At 50.6% G+C, this 22,136-nt stretch overlaps 1 protein-coding gene across 1 annotated transcript in view; it reads left to right on the forward strand.

The window, feature by feature from the left end:
* The window catches only part of Catsperd (cation channel sperm associated auxiliary subunit delta), a 38,906-nt gene extending 21,373 nt beyond the window's left edge, over positions 1 to 17,533 (forward strand). The window contains exons 6-19 of the mRNA XM_050125346.1: positions 1,560 to 1,710; positions 2,860 to 2,958; positions 3,570 to 3,652; positions 4,514 to 4,690; positions 5,444 to 5,557; positions 6,111 to 6,200; positions 6,945 to 7,003; positions 10,731 to 10,809; positions 11,614 to 11,666; positions 12,636 to 12,710; positions 14,334 to 14,462; positions 16,015 to 16,204; positions 16,426 to 16,583; positions 17,134 to 17,533. Coding sequence (XP_049981303.1) covers positions 1,560 to 1,710; positions 2,860 to 2,958; positions 3,570 to 3,652; positions 4,514 to 4,690; positions 5,444 to 5,557; positions 6,111 to 6,200; positions 6,945 to 7,003; positions 10,731 to 10,809; positions 11,614 to 11,666; positions 12,636 to 12,710; positions 14,334 to 14,462; positions 16,015 to 16,204; positions 16,426 to 16,583; positions 17,134 to 17,440 — 1,764 coding nt within the window. The 3' untranslated portion in view covers positions 17,441 to 17,533. The remainder of the gene's footprint in view (positions 1 to 1,559; positions 1,711 to 2,859; positions 2,959 to 3,569; positions 3,653 to 4,513; positions 4,691 to 5,443; positions 5,558 to 6,110; positions 6,201 to 6,944; positions 7,004 to 10,730; positions 10,810 to 11,613; positions 11,667 to 12,635; positions 12,711 to 14,333; positions 14,463 to 16,014; positions 16,205 to 16,425; positions 16,584 to 17,133) is intronic.
* Positions 17,534 to 22,136: the final 4,603 nt, after the last annotated feature.

The following is a 22,136-nucleotide window of genomic DNA, read 5'->3' on the forward strand; positions in this document are numbered from 1 at the left end:
ATATATGAGTATTTGCCAGTGTGTTTGTCTGCAGCATATGTCAGCAGTGCCCGGTGCCCAGAGCAGCAGTGCTCTCTAGATTCCCTCTCCTGGGACACCATACACAAATCACAGCTAACCAATGTCCTTCTTGTCAAAGTTGTCAGTCTCCCACTCCAGAAGGCGAACCTGTGCAGAGAGAATAGCATCCAGACTGCCCTGGAAGGGAGCAGGGTGTTCCCAGGGCAGGCCTACTTCCAGCTTTCTCAGCCTCAGGGCTGTGGGTGTACTTCAGGTGCCTGGAGCTTCCTCACTGCCTCTACATTCCAGCTAACCCCAAATGCCATCTCACAGAGCCATCATGGACCCCCTCCCCAATATCCTGCCCTATCGCTCCCCTAGGGCACAGACTATGCAGGGGGAGGAGCTTGCTTCCTTTCCAGTTTCCTTCTATAGCTGTGGCAAACACTTTGACCAAAAGCCATTTTAGGGGTGTGGTGGTTTGCCCCTCCCAAAGGGAGTGACACTTTTAGGAGGTGTGGCCTTGTTGGAGGAAGTGTGTCACTGTGTAGGCGGGTCTTTGAGGTCTCATATATACTCAAGTTATGCCCAGTGAGTCAGGTGGCTTCCTGTTGCCCACGGGTCAAGATGTAAGACCCCTCAGCTCCTTCTCCAGCACCACATCTACCTACATGCCACCATGCTTCCTGCTATAACAATGGACTAAACCTCTGAACTGTAAGCAAGCAATTAATTTCCTTTAGAAGAGTTTCTGTGGTCATGGTGTCTCTTCACAGCAATAGAAACCCTAACTGAGACAGGGAGGAAAGGGTTTATCTGGCTACACTCCTGGGTCACACAATTCGTCACCAAGAAAAGTCATGTTTGGAACTCAGGGCAGAAGCATATTTCAGTGAGCTGCTTGCTGGCTTGTTCTTGCTCAGCTTTCTTAGATGCCTAAAACTACCTACCTAGGGAATGACACCGCCCATGGTGGCTGGATCTCCCTGCCTCCATTACTCTCTAATCAGCACACTTCCCCCACGTTCAAACCCAGAGGCCAAATACTCCCTCCCCAGGGTGCACGGAGGCTGATCTTCTCAGTGACTTCCACTGACCCTCAGGGCCGGAGAGGTGGCTCAGCTGACAGTTAGTGTGGATTTCCAGTCTTGAAGAGGACTTGAATTCAGTTCTCAGCATCTATACTGGGTGACTCACATGCACCCATAACTCCAGTTTCCCCTGGCCTCTGTGGGTACTTGCACTCATATGCACATACCCCATACACACACACACACACACACACACACACACGCATACATGCATACAATATGTATTTAATTCTTAATAATTTTAATCATTAATATTTTTTAATTCTTAATAAGAACTACTCTCCATTACTTCCCCCTTAGTCAGACACTGGGGAAGGTCTTTGAGGATCACGGGAGGGCTGAGGCTGGGCAATGTCCTTGACCTCTCGAAGTCCCTGCCTTAATACCACTTGAGGGTGCTGGTTGAACTGAGCAGGATTGTCCCAGTGGATTTGGGCCACAGTGACTTGGTTGCGTCTCTTACCTCAGGGTACATTTTACTACCTGGAGCACCCCCTGAACAACAGTGAAGGGATACCTTTTAAGTACAATGAATATCTTGACGTCATCATCAAGCCAGGCCAGACGGGTTTTCTGTTCCTCTATGGTCAGTTAAGTCTGATGGTGTCCCCCAATGCAGGTGAGCCACACCCCACCTTGACCTCCACCAGCGGGGATTGATTTAGACTGGAGACCCCAGATATTTGTATGTGCACAAGGAGGCCAGAGGTGCCCATCAAGTGCTCAATTATTTCCTTCATTTTCAAAGAATATAATTTTACCCAACCTGGGAATGGTCAGCAAGTCCCAGGGATCCCCCTGTTTCTGCCTCCTTACTGCTAGGATTACAAACTGGGCTAGACTTTTAGAGAGATGCTGTGAAGGTCTGAAGGCAGGCGGGGCTCCACCCTGACCATGCCCCCAGCCCCTCAGTGGGGATTCTAGGCAGGGGCTCCACCCTGACCACGCCCCCAGCCCCTCACTGGAGATTCTAGGCAGGTGCTACACCCTGACCACGCCCCTAGCCCCTCAGGGGGTAAGGGGGAGGGAGGGGATTCTAGGTGGGGCTCCACCCCTCACTATGCCCCCAGCCTCTTAAATTAATTTGGTATAGAATCTCACTAAGTTGACTAGGTTAGCCTTGAGGTCATTCTGTAACCCAGGCAGGCCTAGAAGTCTGGAACCTCCTGGGTGCTCCTCCTCTCCTAGGTTTTAGTTTCCTTGACATCAGAGATCCATATGCATGCACACACACACACATACACACACACACAAACACACACACGCACATATACACACATACACGCACGCACATGCACCTATACACGTGCACACACACACATGCACTCACATACACATACATACACGCACACACACATACATGCACGCACACACAAACACACGTGCACGTGTGCACACACACCACACCTTGCTGATTGGTCATCAGCCTTGAGGCAGTTTTATTCTTGGTAGATTTGCCTTGTGGCGTCCCCTTCATGAACACAGAGCATTTGCTCTCTGTTGGGTCCAGTTGTCACTTTTCAGAGCTCCATTACCAAAGAGACTCAGATGGGTCGCCTTTCCCAGAGCCCACGTGTTTTCTGGGGTTTGAACAATCAGGTGTCTACTCAGTTTCTCTCCTTGGGTTTTTGAATGGCAAACCAAAGACAAATCATAAAAACTCAGTGAAGGCAAAGGAGACACGGTGTGGGGGCCATGCAGGGAGGCACAGAGGCATGGTGCGTTTGCACGGGACACATGTCATAATTGTCTACCTGTCCCCTCCTAGGCCAGATCATGCAGGCCGTAGAGCTGTGGAAAGGAAAGAGACTTCTCTTCACCGATATCTCCTCCTCCGGTGGCTTCACCGTCCACAGCGTTGCCTCGAGTATGTGGCCGAATTGTTGCTGGCAGTTTGCTTTTATCAAGCCTCTTGCCTAACTTCAGCCCCCACCCCCCACCCAGGATCCCACTCCTCAGCTTGGCTGTGATTGGCCTGTGACCCCCTGATGCTGGGTGGGGTTGCGGTGAGGGGGGGATAACTGATCTTTGACTTTCGCTGTTTGTTGTTTGTTTCTTTTTTTAAAAAAATATTTATTTATTTATTTGTTATGTATACAATAGTCTATCTGTGTGTATGCCTGCAGGCCCGAAGAGGGCACCAGACCTTATTACAGATGGTTGTGAGCCACCATGCGGTTGCTGGGAATTGAACTCAGGACCTTTGGAAGAGCAGGCCATCTCTCCAGCCCCGCTGTCTGCTTACTTATTGCAGCTGTGGGTGTGAAGATGTTTGCATGTGCACCTGGGTGAGTGTGTGGAGGTCAGAAGACCTATGCAAGTTGAGTCTAGCCTTCCGTTATGTGGGTCCCGGGAACTGAACTTAGGTCTTCAGGCTTGGGAGCGAGTATCTGTACCTGCTGACACCTCGCCAGCCCCTTGGCTTTGCTCCTTTCCCAGAGCCCGACCTCATCTTTGCTTCTGCTTTTTCTTTCCCAGATATTTTCGAGTTGGCGGTGTTCACACACAGCAATCAGCTGTACTACGGAAGTCAGAGTTACCTGAAAACCTCCGTGATCCAAGTATGTCTGGGTCCTCAGCCACAGCTGTGATGTGAGCCTTCCTTCTTAGGCCCTAGTCCCTCGTCGAAGCCTGAGCATCCCACTAGGGAAATGTTTTGTTTTGAGGCCAGGCCTCGTGGAGCTAAGGCTGGACTGGAACTCCACTGATAGCCGAGGATAACAGTGTAGTTCCCATCCCTGAGAGTGCTCCAATGGTAGGCAGGCACCACCATGCCCAGTTTTGGGGAATTCTGCACATGGAATCCAGGGCTGTATGCATGCTAGGTGAACACTTCTACCCACTGTGACCTACCCTACACAGTTACAAACAAATTATTCAGCACCAGGTCTCAAGTTCAAACCCCCAGAGCCACAAAACAGAACAAAGAAAAGCAGTGAAATATACATATGAAGCCACTGGCTTGTTGCTCTGGAGAAAGAGGATGCTCGCTGTGGCTAAGGTTCCATCCCAAGCAGCGTTACATTCGCACACAAACAGCAACCAGAGCCTGGGCGGGGGCGGGGGGGTGGGGGTGGCGGGAGATCACAACGGCCCCCACCACCAAGCCTGATGACCTGAGTATGAAGCCTGGGACCCACCTGGTGGACGGGAGAGCTGCTTCCTGACCAGTTGTCCTCTGCCCTGCACTGTGTGAGCTTGCATACAATAAGTAAATAGAATAACATTTTGTTTTTTAAAGTAGTAGGCTGGGCATGTTATGCTGAGTCTGCTCTTCATCCCCAGTTCTCGGGAGGGTTGAAATAGGAGGATTTCTGTGTTTGTGAGGCCTTCTGGGGCTACTAAGACCCCGTGGAAAGAAACAAAACAAAAAGAAAAGCAGGAAGGCGAGGGTTGGGCCTCAGACCTGGCTTTGCTTGCAGCTGCCGAATCCACCTTCCTGGAATTCACTAATGGGCCTCTCCTTCACGGACACTGGCATGCTGGAGTTTCTCACGCCAGTGCAGGACCCAAAGGGCGCAGCCTTTGACTTCGAGAAGTGCACTGTGAACGTGCAGGCCGTTCTCATGAACCCCAAGTTGGATATTGAGCCGTGTAATGTAGGTGACTCCGTGATCTAAGTCAGTTCCCAGTGACCTTTGTGGTTATTTCTTTCCGGGGTGGGTAGCTGGTGGCACTGCGGATGCCACCTAGGACCTCATACAATGGAGGAGAGTCATGGTCCAGTAAGCCAATCCCTGAGCCCATCTCTGCCTTTAGAGTAGGGGAATCGGAGAGAGAAAACTTGAGCAAGAGATGGTGGTAGAGGTCCGTCATTCTACTTCCTTGGGAGGTTGCAGTAAAAGGATTTCAAGTTCCACTCAGCCTGTGCAACTCAGCAAGACCTTGTGTTAAAAGAAAAAGTGAATATGAGGCTGGGGCATGGTCAGGGTGGAGCCCCGCCTAGAATTCCCCCAGTGAAGGGCTGGGGGGCATGGTCAGAATGGAGCCCCGCCCAGAATCCCCCAGTTAGGGGCTGGGGGCCTGGTCAGTTTGGAGCAGCTGCTTAGCAAATATCAGAGTACAGGTTTAGTTCCCCCATATTGCAAGATACATGAAAAAAAAAAGGAGGAGGAGGAAGAAGAGGAAGAAGAAGAGACTGAAGACGACAGCATTCTGGAAGGACTTGGTTCCTGTAAAAGTGTGGTGGAGATGCTTGTCTACATCAGGTTCTCTGGGGACACAGGGTCCAGCCATGGCTCTCAGCATGAGGATAAAATTCTGTCCCTAATATGCCACATAGCCCACTTGTCCTTTGCTTCTGGAGACGGGGCTGGGAACAGTATTTCCTTATGTCCCATCCTCTTCCCCAGGTGGAGGTTCTAGAAAGCACCATGGTAAATAAAATGTTCACAATAGACATGAACACCAAGCTGGATCTGTCCGCCCTCATGATACCCCGGCGGGGAAAGACCCCCATACCACTGGTGAGTATAGGCCAGCCTGCACTCTCCAGCCTGGACCACAGGCTCCATCCTCCACAGTGCTGCCAGGCCACAACCCCAGAAGTCCTTGTTTGTTGAAACTTCCTCTCTTCTCTCTGCCCCCTCCACATTCCTATTTCTCTTCCTTCTTTTCTCCCTCTTCCTTCCTTACCTCCCTTGTCCATCTCATCCCCCATCTCCACCTTCTCCTCCACTTCCTCCATCTCCTCCTCCATCTCCTCCTCTGTCTTCTCCATGTCCTCCTTCTCCAGCATCTCTTCCTCCATCTCCTCCTCCATCTCTCTCTTTGTCTCTTCCTTCTGCCACTCCGGGTTCTTCCAACAACCCCCACTCTCCCTGTTGTTCGTGACATCCTGCTATGTCTTGCAGCTCAGTGGTCTCAGTTTCTGAGGCTGCAGCTGATAGGCAGATATTCCCGGTGATGTGCTACAACCCAGAAGCTTGTGTGCATACACAGCTTGTCTGGTCTGAGGGTGGATAGGGTTCCCCTGGGTATCTGTCACAGAGGGACAGCTGTCTGTGTGTTATGTCTTAGGTGATGGTCAGCAACCCTCACTCCCTGGGCTTCGAAGCACACACCAGTGAATTTGGCAACACGTTCGACGGCAACATTAAGCACAAATTGGTGTGTGTCTGTGGCCATGGCGGGGGCCTTGACCAAATCCCAATAACACCCCGGGCACTGCTTTTTTGTTTGTTTTGTTTTGTTTAGTGTTAGCGAGACGCAGTGTCCCTCTGTAGGCCAGGGAAGCCATAGAATATGTTATCCCACGATGGCTTCCTAAGGGCTGGACGCGGGGAGTGTACCACTAACACCTGACCCTCCATGCCAGCATTTCCTTTGTGCCCTGACTCCTCTGCCCTGACAGGCAGCCACCACACACACACACACACACACTGTCACACAGGAGAGGCTGGGGTGCACCAGGTACAGGGAGGGTGAGAACTGAGCTATCTGAGTTCCAGTCAGGGACCAGGTAGGGGGCCAGTTGTCCCCCTGCACCTGTCTGCCTCAGAGTCATGGCAGGACTTGCCTGTGATCCCGAGGATCAGTCTACACGATGTCACCTGAGCAGGTAGGACTCAGCCACACCCACACTTCAGGCAATTCTCGTGATGTGAGATGTCAGTGAGGGGCGGACAAAGTTGCAACTCATAGGGGAGACCAAGGATTGGGCCATGAGAGTGTAGAGAAGGTTTCCCTATGACATAGGAATAATACATAGTGGGGCTGGACAGCTGATGGGCCCACCAGTCACCCTTCTCTTACTAGCCCCCTCCCATTTGGGGGTGACATCTGTGCGGATCCCTGCTGCAAATGGCTGTCTCTCTGTGTGTCTGTCTGTTGCTGTCTCTGCCGCTGCTGCAGGAAATTGAACTCCGACAGCAGCACCACTGGGAAAACGCGGACATTAACTTCACCTCCAGGTACTGACGGTCTCAGGGCTTGAGGGTCGTCCCTGCTCCTACCTACAGGGTTTCCCGGAGCCACGGTGGGAGAAGTAGGGCTGAGTTCCAATACTACCTCTGGAACACTGTGATCACATTAGCCTAAGTTCTCCATGGGGACAGGGCCTAGAGCTGGGGAGCAGTCGCCCAGGAAGCCGGCAACTCTGGGTCCCAGGCCCAGCACCTCAGGTCCTGAGTGTCACGGCATGTGGCCGTGGTCTCAGCCCTGGAGAAGTGGGAGCAGGAAGGTCAAGAGTTTGAGGTTAGCCTGCGCTGATGAGTATGTGTGTGTCTGTGTGTGTCGGCATGGTATCATAGTCCGCTCTCGAATACTGTGGGAGACACCATGACCAAAAGGAACTTGGAGAGGAAAGGGTTTATTTGGCTTACGCGGACTGATCACAGTCCATCCTCGAGGGAAGCCGAGGAAGAATCTGAAGACAGGGACTGATGCAGAAGCCATACAGGAGCATAGCTTCCGGGCTGCGCCTGGGAACTCAGCCTGCTTTTGGTTTTGTTTGTTTGTTTGGGTTTTTGTTTTTCTGAGATGGTGTCTCTGCGTAACAGCCCTGGCTATCGTGGAACTCATGCTGGAACTCAAGACCAGGATGGCTTCGAACTCAACAGAGATCCCCCTGCCTCTGCCATCAGAGTGCTGGGATAAAAGGTGCCCACCACAGTCCAGCACTCAGCCAGCTTTTTTTTTTTTTTCATGTTACCATAGCATTTAATTTGGAGTGGGCCTGTAAGTACATTGTGGGTTTTTTTTTAATGCAGTTACTTATAATATTTATCTTTTATTTTATTTTATTGATAGTTATTGAGCTCTACATTTTTCTCTGCTCCCCTCCCTGTCTCTCCCCTCCCCCTTTCAATCCTCTCCCAAGGTCCCCATGCTCCTAATTTACTCAGGAGATCTTGTCTTTTTCTACTTTCTACTTCTCATGTAGATTAGATCTATGTAAGTCTCTCTTAGTGTCCTCATTGTTGACTAGGTTCTCTGGGATTGTGATTTGTAGGCTGGTTTTCTTTGCTTTATGTTTAAAAACCACCTATGAGTGAGTACATGTAATAATTGTCTTTCTGTGTCTGGGTTACTCAAAATAATGTTTTCTAGTTCCATCCATTTTCCTGCAAAATTCAAGCTGTCATTATTTTTCCTGCTGTGTAGTACTCCATTGTGTAAATGTACCACATTTTCCTTATCCATTCTTTGATTGACGGACATTTAGGTTGTTTCTAGGTTCTGGCTATGACAAACAAAGCTGCTATGAACATAGTTGAGCGCATGTCCTTGTGGCACGATTGAGCATCCTTTGGATATATACCCAGAAGTGGTATTATTAGGTCTTGAGGAAGGTTGTTTCCTAATTTTCTGAGAAATCGCCACACTGACATCTAAAGGGGCTGTACCAGCTTGCACTCCCACCAGCAATGCAGGAATGTTCCCTTTTCCCACAACCTCTCCAGCCTGAGTTGTCATCAGTGTTTTTGATCTTGGCCATTTTTACAGGTGTAAGATGGCATCTCAGAGTTGTTTTGATTTGCATTTCTCTGATGATTAAGGATGTTGAACATTTCCTTAAGTGTCTTTCAGCCATTTTACATTCCTCTGTTGAGAGTTCTCTGTTTAGTACTAAATTTTTTTATTGAATTATGTGATCTTTCGGTGTCCAATTTTTTGAGTTCTTTGTATATTTTTGGAGATCAGACCTCTGTCTGATGTGGGGTTAGTGATCTTTTCCCATTCGGTAGGTTGTCATTTTGTCTTGTTGACCGTGTCCTTTGCTTTACAGAAGTTTTTCAGTTTCAGGAGGTCCCATTTATTAATGGTTTCTCTCAGTGTCTGTGCTGCTGGGGTTCTATTTTGGAAGTGGTTCCCTGTGCCAATGTGTTCAAGTGTACTTCCCACTTTCTCTTCTATAAAGCTCAGTATGGCTGTCTTTATGGTTTTTGATTCATTTGGACTTGAGTTTTGTGCATGGTGATAGATATGGGTCTATTTTCATTCTTCTACATGTTGGTATCCAGTTATGCCAGCACCACATGTTAAATGTGCTTTCTTTTTTCCATTTGATGTTTTTTGCTTCTTTATCAAAGATCAGGTGTTTGAAGATGTGTGTATTGATATCCAGGTCTTCTATTTGGTTCCATTGGTCCTCCTGTCTGTTATTATGCCAATACCAGGCTGTTTTCAGTACTGTAGCTCTGTAGTAGAGTTTGATGTCAGGTATTGTGATGCCTCCAAAAGTTCTTTTATTGTCCAGGATTGTTTTGGCTATCCTGGGTTTTTTGCTTTTCCAAATGAAGTTGAGTACCGTTCTTTTGAGGTCTTTGAAGAATTTTGCTGGGATTTTGATGGGCATTGCATTGAATCTATAGATTGCTTTTGGTAAGATTGCCATTTTTCCTATGTTAATTCTGCCTACTCAAGAGCATGGGAGGTCTTTCTACTTTCTTGTGTCTTCTTCAATTTCTTTCTTCAAAGATTTAAAGTTCTTGTCATATGTCATACAAGTCTTCCACTTGTTTGGTTAGAGTTACTCTGAGATATTTTATGCTATTTGTGGCTATTGTGAAGGGTGTTGATTCTCTGATTTCTTCCCCATCCCTTTTATCATCTGTGTACAGGAGGGCTACTGATTTTTTTGGGGGTTAATCTTGTATCCTGCTGCATTGCTGAAAGTGTTTATGAGTTGTAGAAGTTCCTTGGTAGAATTTTTGGGATCACTTATGTAAACTATCATATCATATCACAGTGAGAGTTTGACTTCTTCTTTTTCAATTTGTATCCCTTGATCTCTCTTTGGTGTCTTATTGTTCTAGCTAGGACCTTAAGAACTATATTGAATAGGTATGGACAGAGTGGACAACCTTGTCTTGTTCCTGATTTCAGTGGAATCGCTGGGAGTTTCTCTCCATTTAGTTTGATGTTGGCTGTTGGCTTGCTGTATATTGCCTTAATTATGTCTAGGTATGTTCCTTGTATCCCTGCTCTCTCCAAAGACCTTTATCATGAAGGAATGTTGTATTTTGTCAATTGCTTTTTCAGCATCTAATGAGATGATCATGTGGTTTTTATTTTTCAGTTTGTTTATATGGTGGATTACGTTGACAGATTTTCGTATGTTTAACCAGCCCTGCATCTCTGGGATGAAGCCTACTTGATCATGGTGAATGATGGTTCTGATGTGTTCTTGGATTCAATTTGCCAGTATTTTATTTAGTATTTTTACATCAATGTTCATAAGTGAGATTGGTCTGTAATTCTCTTTCTTAGTATTGTCTTTTTGTGGTTTGGGTATCATGGTAATTGTAGCCTCATAAAAAGTGTTTGTCAGCCTGATTTCTTATATACTTGGTTGGGAGCCCAGCCTATGAGCCGTATCTTCAGCCCAGGCTGCTTTCTTATACAACCAGGACCACCCACTGAGGGGTGGCCCCACTATCTGCTGAAGCTTCCCACATCAATCACTAATCAAGTAAATGCCACACTGGCCAATCTGATGTGGCAAAATCTCAGCTGAAGTTCCCTTTTCCTGACTGTGTCAAGTTGACAGCCAAAAGTATTCACGGCAGGTACCGGCAGGTGGACAGCAGAGGATGGGGAAGTACCTGGGCATGCGAATGGATGGTCAGCAGGGTGAGCGCGCCAGCATCACCATAATGCAGACCTTCCATCCCTAGTGTCCCTGTTGCTTCGCAGCATCAAGCATCACAGCGTCTCCTCCTTGACCGTGGACATAGCTGACAAGACACTGGCGTGTGTGGACCTGAAGCCCCTGGTATGTGCCGAGTCTCAGAGCTGGTCCCACCACCCTGGGTGGACTCTGGTTCAGAAATGACACTGATGTCCTGATTGCTGGGGTCACTGTTGCCATCTCAGGGAATCCCTCACAACCCTCTGGGGGAAGTGCTCTTTCTCACTGGGCATCTCTAGAATTTTCTCTGGCCAATTTGAGGAACTAGAGCTTCTAGATCAGTGGTTTTCATCCTCCCAGACGCTGAGACCCTTTAACAGCTCCTCATGTTGTGGTGACCCCAACCATTCAATTATTTTCATTGCTATTTCATAAGTGTAATTTTTCTCCTGTCATGAATCATAATATAAATACCTGTGTTTTTTCCAGTGGTCTCAGGTGACCCCTGTGAAAGAATTGTTTTACACCATGGGGTTGCGACCCACAGATTAAGACCCACTGTTTTAGGTGCTTCCAGAGACTTGAAAATGAAATGCCTGCATGCAAGAACTTATGCGTCCTTCATCCACAGCTGCGTCATTCGCAGTGGGTGGCCGTGGGAACCAGCAGACGGATGGGGAGAGCGTGGCCCATTCATCCGGTTGATATTATTCAGCCAGAAAAAGGAACACAGTTCTTACCATAATCCCAGTGTGGGGCACTGTGTGCTTTTGAGGGCGGGGATGAAGAGCTAGGTGTTTGCTGTGGATAGAGCCTCGACTTGACACCGAGAGCCACTGTGTGGGAATCAGGCTTGGGAATGTTTCCTAGACAGTGTTCCTCGGCAGCAGGGCTGACGGTGGCTCTTCATGGCTTGTTTGACCACCTCTCCGCCTCTGTCCCTTGCAGACCACACTCATTTCAATTGGCTGTGACCAGTCCAAGAGGATTATTGTGCAGAAGTGAGTATCACAGCCCCGGGGACAGGGTAGGCAGGGCAGGGCCGGCAGCATCGCTATAATGAGGTGACATTATTCTATCTACTTTTGTATGTCTTTAGTAGTTTCATAATAGGGGATTCGGGGCCTGGAGAAAGCCATTAGAACAACAGCTGCTCTTGCAGAGGACCAGGGTTAGGTTCCCAGCAACCACATGGTGGCTCACAACAGGTCCACTCACATGATTTCTGTGGGCTCTGTACACACATGGTGCACAGACAGACATGCAGGCAAAATACTCGCACACACAAATAAATAAGCAGACATTTAAACACTGAAATATTGAATTTAGACTATGTTATTAAATGTTAAATTTAAATATTAGCATCAAAGTTCTGCATATAATTGACAGTTGTGCTACAAATTAAAACACTGAAAACCGCAAATCCCTGGGAGTAGCCGTCCATCCTGAGCCAGGAAGAGGTTGGCTAGTGGTATGCGGAGGTGGCCATGCTGTGCTCTGGGACACTAGTGTGCATGACCTGAGCTTGTTGATGAGGGGATACCGTGACCTTCCTATGAAGATCTGCTCTTTCTTGTGTTAGACTGTTTTTACTCTGTGTGTCTGAGAGTGAGTGGGTGTGTAAGCAAGCGTGTGTGTGTGAGGAGAGTTGGTGTGCGTGTGAATGGGAGGTGAGTATTGGTGTGTGTGAGTGAGTGTGGGGGTACAAGTTCTCTCAGAGTCCAGAAGCCTCAGATCCCCTGGGGCTGGCAGTACACACAGCTGGGAGCCCCTCCCCCACGCGAGCCATCTCTGCAGCCACAGGTTTTAATTTCTAAGGAAGGATTTGGAACCCTCCCTAAGGTGACTGCAGGCCCCCACCCTCCACCTCCACAGCTGGGGCCAGTGCCCCACCGTCCCCCTCCAGTTCTTGTGTCCGTTCCCCCATGCCCGCCCCGCCCCTCCCCTTCACCCAGTTCTCTCCATTACAGCAAAATCTCTGCTTGCTCCATGGGAATCCTCGACCCGGTGGAGCTGCAGGACAACTACACTTACATCATTGAGAAGTAAGTGGGGTGTTGCCCACCTCTCGTTCCTTCACACTCTGGGAACAGAGACCCCCAGGAATGAGGAAGAGTGATTTAAAACTGGGGCCTGGCCAAGGGCAACCGTGCAGTCCCAGGAGCTAGTGGGATGCAGCGGTGTAGGGAGCCCGCACATTGTGCCAGGCACTGAAACCCATCAGGAAGCCTCTCCTTTGTTTAATGTGATACTTTGAGTCAGAGCCAGGCCTTAGCACTGACGGTAAGTTGTCTCATTAGCTATGTGTTGCTATGATAAGACATTGTGACCAAAAGCAACCCAAGGAGGAGATGATGCAGAGGCCATGGAGGACCGCTGTTTACAGGCTTGCTCCTCATAGCTTGCTTGGTTTGTTTCTATTTATTTATTTATTTTTGGTTTTTCGAAACAGGGTTTCTCTGCGCAGCTTTGGAGCCCGTCCTGGAACTCACTTTGTAGACCAGGCTGGCCTTGAACTCAGAGATCCGCCTACCACTGCCTGGGAGTGGGTGGGTGTGCACCACCACCGCCCAGCTGCCCAGGAGCGGCAAGTGCCTGGGGTGGGCTGTCATTCGGGAGTGTTTCTCTGATGCAGTCCCACACTCACTCCGCCTTAGCAGTTTATAGACAACGGAGGTTTGTGACTGAGGCCCTAGAGGAGAGGACATAGTCTAGGTGCTAACCTGAGCCCCTCCCCCATCTCTCACTGGGGTTCCAGGTGGGGCTTCTCCTGACCCACCAGAAGGGCAGATATAGACCATAAGTCCCCACACACCATTGCTGACATGGGGCTTACACGTCTGTGGATTTTAGTAGCCACTGGTGGTCCAGAGCCAACTGAGGGACTTGGGAGAGAGAAACACTGTCCAGATGATGCTTCTTTATTCAGTGTGGCATGTGACAGGAAGAGGACAATTTGGGTGTTACTCTCTTCCTTTCAGCGTGTAGGTCCCATGTGCTAGGTGGCCCCACTGTGTCCCCTCACTGCTTCAGTCTGGGCCTCTGTGTAGCTGTCAGCTATTGGCTGGGGCCCCTCTCAGGAGACTCTTGAGCTTGGCTTAAAATGCAACACATGGGCACACACATGGGCACACACAGGCACACACATACACAGGCACACACATAGGCATACACATGGGCACACATACAGGCATACACACATGGGCACACACACAGGCACACACGGGCACACACACATGGGCACACACACAGGTACACACACGGGCACACACATGGGCACACACACACGGGTACACACAGATAGACACATTCTCACACACATACACCGTGTACAGAAACACATAAATGTAAACCTGAGGAAAAGACCTTTGTATGTCAGTCCTGGCATGGGAGGACCCAGCAAAGACTGCAGCTTCCAGGACCTGAGTTCAGATCCCGGGACCTGTGATGTAAAAACAAAAGGCGGGGCAGTGGTGGCGGTGGTAGCACTAGGCAGGCAGAGGCAGGTGAATCTCTGTGAGTTTGAGGCCAGCCTGGTCTACAGAATGAGTTCCAGGCCAGGCTCCAAAGCTACAGAGAAACCCTTTTTTAAAACAAACAAACAAAGAACAAAACAGTAGTGGGGCAGCGGTGTGGGCTTCAGTCACCACGTCCTTGTTTTTCTAAAGGGAAGCGTACAAACCAGTGAGCCACGAGGCGGAGGCCCAGGCTGACCTGCTCGTGTACTACCAGTACAAGGAGCTGGGCTGCCCTCGCCTGGTCTACTACGACAAGCCGTGGAAGCCCGTGGTGGAACTGTAAGGAGGCCCCAGGCTGCGCCAGCACCCCACCCCCAGCCATCCCTCCTGCCCCACCCACCCCGTCCCATTCAGCCCCAGCTATGGAGCCCAAAGCTAAGGAATCTTGGCCCAGTTCTCCGTGTGAGAAAGGCCTCTATTGCCACGGCCTTGGCTTGACTTGGCGGGTGTACACAGCGGGTGTACACAGCGGGTGTACACAGCAGCCTTCTGACTCCTCCTTTTATGGTTCATATCATGCCAGCCTCTAACCCACGATGTAGCTGAGGCTGGCTTTGGGCTCTGCGTATTCCTGCTGCAACCCTCCAAGTGCTGGCATCTCTTGTGCCATCAGACCCAATTACATCGTCTCCTTCTGACCCTATCTGTGCAGCCTATGCTCTCCCAACTCTGTCCTAGCCCGAAGCAAGGTCTGTGTTTCTATGAGTGGTTGTGGGGTTTTGAAGGATGAGCAGGAGTTTGTCAGCATATATGATAATTGGAGGCACAGCTAGATAGAGATTAGCGACACTCAGAGACAGGTGCAGTCACACACACCTATGATCCTCGCATTCAGGAAGCTGAGGCAGAGGATTGTGAGTTTAAGGCTAGTCTGGCCTACACAGCAAGACTGTCCTAAAGAGATTATCTTGAGTTGGGTGGTGATGGTACATCTTTAATCCCAGCACTCAGAAGGTTGAATGTGGGCGGACTTTTGAGCAGTTCTTGTGGAACGGGAGCTTCTGCAGTCCCTGGAAGCAGTCACCCCTGAAATCTCTGGAGGCTCTGGGGACCAATGTCACCACAGGCTCTCTTTGGAACATGACTGTGCTTGTGCCGCTTAGATGGCTTCCAGACAGTGTCCCCTATAGCGCAGGCTGGCCACAAACATCCCCCCATGCTTTACCTCCCCAAGTGCGGTGACCCTGGGTGTGGATGACCAGGCTTCTCCACAGCAACCGCGACGCTGTGCACCTGCTCCTACACTGGGCCACTCAGGGAGCAGTGTTCCTGAGGCCGGGGCTCTTCTTCCCCTCAGAGCCTAGCCCTGCCTGTCAAGGTTGGTTCCATGTCTGTGTGTCCAGATGGTTTTGATCCTCAACTGCCAAGGCAAAGTCAAGCCTAAAAAGAGAAGCTTGGCTCAATATTCAGATGACACAGCCCTCAGATGTCAGGGTGCTTCCGACCTTAGGTGCAGACCTAAGATTTGGGGAGGTATCCACAGACATCATCCAAAACCTTTCAGGGATGGATAGGGTGCAGGAGTTCTGTTTTCTGGGGCCAAGTGGTAGAGTGCTCGCTTGGCTTCACAAAGCCCCAGATCCCGTTCCCAGCACCCCATGAACCTGTCACCCCAGCAGTGCAGAGGTGGAGACAGGGATCAGGAATTCAAGGCCAGTCTGGGCTACAGAAACAATAAACAAAACCCAAACACACAACATCACAAGCTTATCCCTTTTTAGGAAGGGCCCTCATTTCTAGTGGCTGGATCCCCTCCCTCTACTTCTCTCCCATTCTTTTCCCACACCTTCCATCGGGGCGTGGAACCCCGCTGCCTCAACTTGTGTCTCAGGTGGAAGGATGAGGATCTAGAAGAAATAATGAACGCTGAGTATGTGATCAGTGAGGTCAATGGGATAATGACCTATTCATACTCCCTGACGGCCGCCACTGCCAACTGCCGGTCACAGCCTCAGAACTGGAGCGCCATTCGGGCACAGTGGGACAAGCACACAGGTCATCCATCCCTCTGGAACAGAGAGGTAGGCAGGATCCCGCCCACGCAGTGCTGGTGTCTGCCGGCCACCCCATCACTGCGGAGCTGGAGGCTGATGGACCCACTACAAAGCAAGTTGGAAGGCAGTCTAGGCCGTATCTTGCCAGGAGTCCCAGGAAGGGTGAAGTAGGAGGTTGGGAGGGTTAGGAGGACCGAGGGCCAGCATCATCCGGAATGGCATCCTGCATCCTTCTCTCCTTGCCCCAGAACTATGTCAGCTGTCACGACAACAACGATGACAAGCCCCTGCTGTGGCCAGAGGTCGAGTATCAGATCTTAGGTGGCCGGACAGACAATAAGGTTATTTTTGGTCAAAGAAATGGAATCTACATCTTTCTTCTCACGGTGGTGGATCCATACTACAGGTGAGCGGAGGGGACACTGTGGCTGGGGGGGTGTCAAGGAGAGGTGACACACAGGTTTGACGACAGAGCGATCTGGCAGATTCTGGGGATGGTAGTGTGTGTCTGTCACCCCAGCAATGGGGAGATGGACAGACACAGAAGGATCAAGAGTTCAAGGCCATCTTTGGCTACAGAACTAGTTTGAGGCCAGCCTGGGGTACAGAAGATCACGGTCAACTGTGGGCTGTGGCCGCATAAGGGTGGCGGTTCATCCGCCTGGCTTCCTGGACACTTGCTGGGCTGCAGGCTTTCACTCCAGACTCCTCCCTCCCCTCGCTGAGGCTGTTGGTCCTCCACGCCCCTGACCTCACCAGGCTCTCTCACTGTCTGGCAGCAGCCGAAGTTCAGCTGTCCTGTCATCATGTTTTTTCTTTTAAATGGTGATGTAATTGTCCTTAGTCCCCTTTCCTCCAAACAGAAAAACATATCTTAGTACCCATGCACAAGAGAAAGCTGGCCTTGTGAACAGGAGTGGGGACCCAGGACAGTCTATGCCCACTGTTCCCTGCAGCTACTGCAGCCTAAACACCATATTCAGCGTGTACGTGTACGGGGCCTTACCCATGGCGATGTTCCAGCCGGTGCTCAGCATCATGCTGCTGGTGGTTACAACGCTACTGAGCATATGGCTAGCCTACGCCATCCCCAAGGAGCTGAGCACTGAGAGGGGCCAGCGCTTCAAGAACTTCTGGTCCTGGCTGTTCCATGGCTGCTTTAAGATCTGCAACTGTTTCTGGCTGTGGGACAGACTGAGACAGTGCCTGCGCTCCAGGAAGGTGAAGGACCAGCCAGGGGGACTCCCAAGCCAGGCAAGATAGACAGACGTTGAGAGACAGCCAAACACATAGGGGCTGCAGGGAGGGACCTCTGACCTCCATGTATGTACATATTGTCTCCTGCCCCAATAAACTATTAACAATAGTGACCAGACAGTATCCCTGGCAACCCAGTGCTCCACCCCCTAACCACACCCCCAGCCGTCTTTATATATCAAAAACAAACTTGTGCCGGGCGGTGGTGGCACACGCCTTTAATCCCAGCACTCAGGAGGCAGAGGCAGGCGGATATCTGTGAGTTCGAGGCCAGCCTGGTCTACAAGAGCTAGTTCCAGGACAGGAACCAAAAGCTACAGAGAAACCCTGTCTCGAAAATTAAAAAAAAAAAATCTTGAAAAAAAGAGAAGAAAGAAGTCAGGAGTCCCCAGGCTTGTACATGGGACTTCGGAGATGCCTCTGTCACTGTTCTGTTGTTATGAAGAGACATCAGGACCAAGGCAACTCATTTCTTTCTGGTTTTGGTTTTTGTTTGTTTGTTTGTTTGTTTTTGTTTTTTTAAATGTATAGCCCAGGCTGGCCTTGAACTCCTGACCCTCCTGCCTCTGCCTCCTGCAGCAAATCCTACTGGCCTGCGCCACCACAACCGGCGGGGTTTTTTTGTTTTTGTGATAGGGTTTCTCTGTGTAACCCAGGCTGTTCTGGAACTTGCTATGCAGACCAGTCTGGCTTTGAACTCAGAGATCTACCTGCCCCTGCCTCCTGAGTGCCAGGGTTAAAGGCGTGCGCCACCACCACCTGGCTCCAAGGCAACTCTTCCAAAGGAAAGCAGCTGAGGGTTTGCTTACAGTGTCAGAGGCTTAGTCCATGATTACCACGGCGCTGGAGAGCAGCCAAGAGCTACATCCTGACCTGCCAGCAGCAGGCAGAGAGACCCTTTGAAATCTCAAAGACGTACCCTCCAACAAGGCCACACCTAATCCTTCCCAAACAGCTCACCAGCTGGGACCCAATCACTCAGACGTGGGTCTCCAGCCGATGTCACGCACACGCCGTAGATGTCTTTCTGGTGGGAAGCTGAGAAACTGCGGGTGTCTTGAGGGGGTGGAGGGAGGGGAAAGGCCACATGGACTTAGGCTCTCTCAGTTCTCGATGGCTCTGTAAACCCACAGCTGTCTGTGAGCCGAGGCTGGACCCCGTGAGTGGTGTCTAGCATGCACCAAGCCCCGATGGATACCCCAAGCACCTGAGCTGAGTGTGCTAACACATGCCTGTCATCCCAGCAGGAGGCAGAGTACGGGCCTCAGCTACATACTGAGTTTGAGGCCATTCTGGGCCACATGAACCCCTATCTCAATAATTACTATTCTGTCCATGCAACCGTCAATCGTGTTTAAGTTCTGGAGGCTGTAGCCAGATTCTGGGCATTTGGGGTTGGACAATGTGAAGAAACTTGGCTCTCGCCTCACAGGGCAGAAGAGTTTTCCTGGAGTGGCATGTGACCGTGACTCAGGGACACAGGTTTCCACAGGTGAGCTGAAGTGTCAATAGTAACAGGGTAGGGTTGTCACAGTCAAGTGCTTCTCGGGGACATCGCTGTGAACCTCTGCTGCTGTGGGCCTGCGATGACATCATTCTTCGCATTGGGACTGGCAGAAGCCAGGGCCTATTCTGCTTCTCCAAAAGCTCGCCTCATCAACACAAGGCTGTCAGTGACACACGGGCAAGGAATGAAAGGCCGCGAAGGGATAATTTGACTATGAACCTGCACCATTCCAGCCCTCCACTCTCAGGTCCCGGGCTAGGGGGCTAGGTTTCCTTATCAAGCCTTCACCAAGATCCCGGCAGAGCTAGTTCAGTAAACATGTGATGGAGAGGCAGGATTGCACGGAGGGTGTGTGCATCTTGCTGCAGCGGCCCAACTCACCATTCATTCCCCCTCAGATTCCAAACCCTAATATTCCGAACTGATCCGAAGCTCCCTTATCTCCCTTGAACAGTACACTCTCGTCCTGGGGGATTTTTGGGTCCAGGAAGCTCTCCACGGAATCAGGGAGTCCAGTTAGACACGGAGCAATCCTGGTGCGGTCAACTACAGCGCCTAGAGATGTCGCCCAGAGACCTGGGAGAGGCCTCTGCGTGCAAGCGCAGGCCGTTGGGTTCGAATCCCCAGAACCCCCACGGAAGCAGCACTGGGGAGTCAGTGGGAGACCCTGACAAGAAGCTAGAGGGCGGGACTGTATGATCCCAGGCCTGTAGTTTGGTCCCTGCACAGCTGCGGGATGGGAGCGCACGGGGGATCCGGGGTCTGCCGGACCGGGTGCAATTCTGCACGGCGTGGGAAAGTGAGAAAAACACCTGCGTTGACGGGTACAAACACGCACGCACACATTCATGCGCGTGCACGCGCAAGCGCTAAAATCATCGCAATTCTCTGCTGCCCCCCAGTGGTCATGTGTGCAACCCTCTTCCCGGAATTTGTGCAGGCTTGGAACTGGACCCATTGATTCTGTCCAGTACAGGAGGCTGGGAGGCAGGAGGATCACCCACAAATTTGTGTCAGTCTGGGCTAAAGAATGAACCCTGAGCCAGGCTGTGGTGGCGCACGCCTTTAATCCCAGCATTTGGGAGGCAGAGGCAGGCGGATCTCTGTGAGTTCCAGGACAGCCAGGACTGTAACAGAGTGAAACCCTGTCTCAAAACGGAGGGAGGGAGGGAGGGAGGGAGGAACTTTGTGTCAGAAACATAACCAAGGGGGCTGGAGAGATGGCTCAGCCTTCTCCTCCAAAGGTCCTGAGTTCAATTCCCAGCAACCACATGGTGACTCGTAGGTCTGTTGCCCTCTTCTAGCCTGCAGGCATACATATAGACAAACTATTGTATACATAATAAATAAATGAGAAACACAATCGAGAATGAGGATAAAGACCACTATGCAGGCATTCACCCGGCACCCTGGGCACAGGCCCTGGGAGAGCAGGATCATCTCCGGCTACATAGGGAGTAGAAGACCAGCCTGGGCTACATGAATCTCTGACTAATAATAATAGTTAATAATGGGACAAATTTTCCCGCAAAAGAAGGAAGCCGTGTCTATCTCTCTCGTAGGAGCTATCCTCACACGCTACACACCGAAGATGAGCTGTATTGATTGTACTCAAGATAAATGGATCCCCATTTCTGGATGAGAAGAGGGTGAAAGAATTTAACCCCCCCCAAAAAAAAGTAGCCTGCCTTTAATCCCAGCACTTGGGAGGCAGAGGCAGGCGGATCTCTGTTAGTTCGAGGCCAGCCTGGTCTACAGAGTGAGTTCCAGGACAGGCTCCAAAGCTACAGAGAAACCCTGTCTCAAAAAACAAACGAACAAACAAAAAAAAGGGGGCCATCTTTCCCATTTCTTTCTTTTTTGTGTGTGGTTTTTCGAGACAGGATTTTTCTGTAGCTTTAAAGCCTGTCCTGGAAGCCGGGCGATGGTGGCGCACGCCTTTAATCCCAGCACTCAGGAGGCAGAGGCAGGCAGATCTCTGTGAGTTCGAGACCAGCCTGGTCTACAGAACTAGTTCCAGGACAGGCTCCAAAGCCTGGAAAACAAAAACAAACAAACAAAAAAGCCTGTCCTGGAACTTGCTCTTGTAGCCCAGGCTGGCCTTGAACTCACAGAGATCTGCCTGCCTCTGCTTACCAAGTACTGGGATTAAAGGTGTGTATCCCCACCACCCGGCCTTTTTTTTTTTTTTTTTTTTTTTGACCTCTTGTAGCTCAGGTTGGCCTCAGGTGACATTGAACTCCTGATTTCCCACCTCCAGCCCCACCCCCCAGTGCTTGCGTGGCAGACGTGCACCACCAGGCCTGGTTTACGTGATGCTGTGTGCATGCTCTGCTCACTCAGCGAAGACCCTCACAGTTGTCGGTCCCCAAGCCTTTTTTCCTGGAATGGTGAAGATGAATGGAGACCCCACCAGGGAAGAGAGCAGGCCTGAGGGCCAGCAGACCACCGGCTTCCCCACTGCAGAATCAGCCCCAGTGTGTGGTGGCTTGGGAAAAAATGGCTCCCCGAGGAAGTGGCACTAGTAGGAGGTGTTGTTGGGGGGTGCGGATCACTGAGAAGTGAGCTCTGAGGTCTCATGCTGGATTCGTGCCCAGTGTTTCAGACCACTTCTGTTGCCTGCAAGTCAAGATGTAGGATGCTTGGCTACTTCTCCAGCACCACGTCTGCCTGCACGCTACCATGTCCCGCCATGATGCTGAACTGCGCCTCTGAACCGGAAGCAGCCATTCCAGAGAAATGTGGTCATGGTGTCTCTTCACATCAATGGAGCCCTACCCAAGACACAGGGTCACCTTGGCTTTCTGGACCTGTCGCTCCCGAGTCTCTCAGTGTCCTCAATAGCCACTACTAGGTTCTTCTACCCAGTGGGTCACAAGGACACTAAATGTGATGTGACGGATCCAGCTGCACAGAGAACCACAAGGACAGCAGGACTCTTGTTGTCTTGGTTTTGTGGGCTGGACGGAGAAAGTGTCCTCCATACACTGGCCATGCCTAGCCACTCGCACTCCCTGAGGAGGAGGCAGCGGCCAGGCTTTCGCCTCTGTAGACTAGCTAGTATTTAAAGAGCTATCTTTATAATTTTTATTCCATTTGGATGTGTGTGTGTGTGTGTGTGTGTGTGCCACTTCAACATGGTTCCTGTGGAGGCCACAAGAGGGCGTCGCATCTCCAGGACTGGGAACTACAGAC

Source organism: Alexandromys fortis, unplaced genomic scaffold (assembly GCF_014885135.2).
Source record: "Alexandromys fortis isolate MF-2015 unplaced genomic scaffold, M_Fortis_MF-2015_v1.1 scaffold_243, whole genome shotgun sequence".
In the NCBI taxonomy this organism is placed as follows: Eukaryota; Metazoa; Chordata; class Mammalia; order Rodentia; family Cricetidae; genus Alexandromys; species Alexandromys fortis.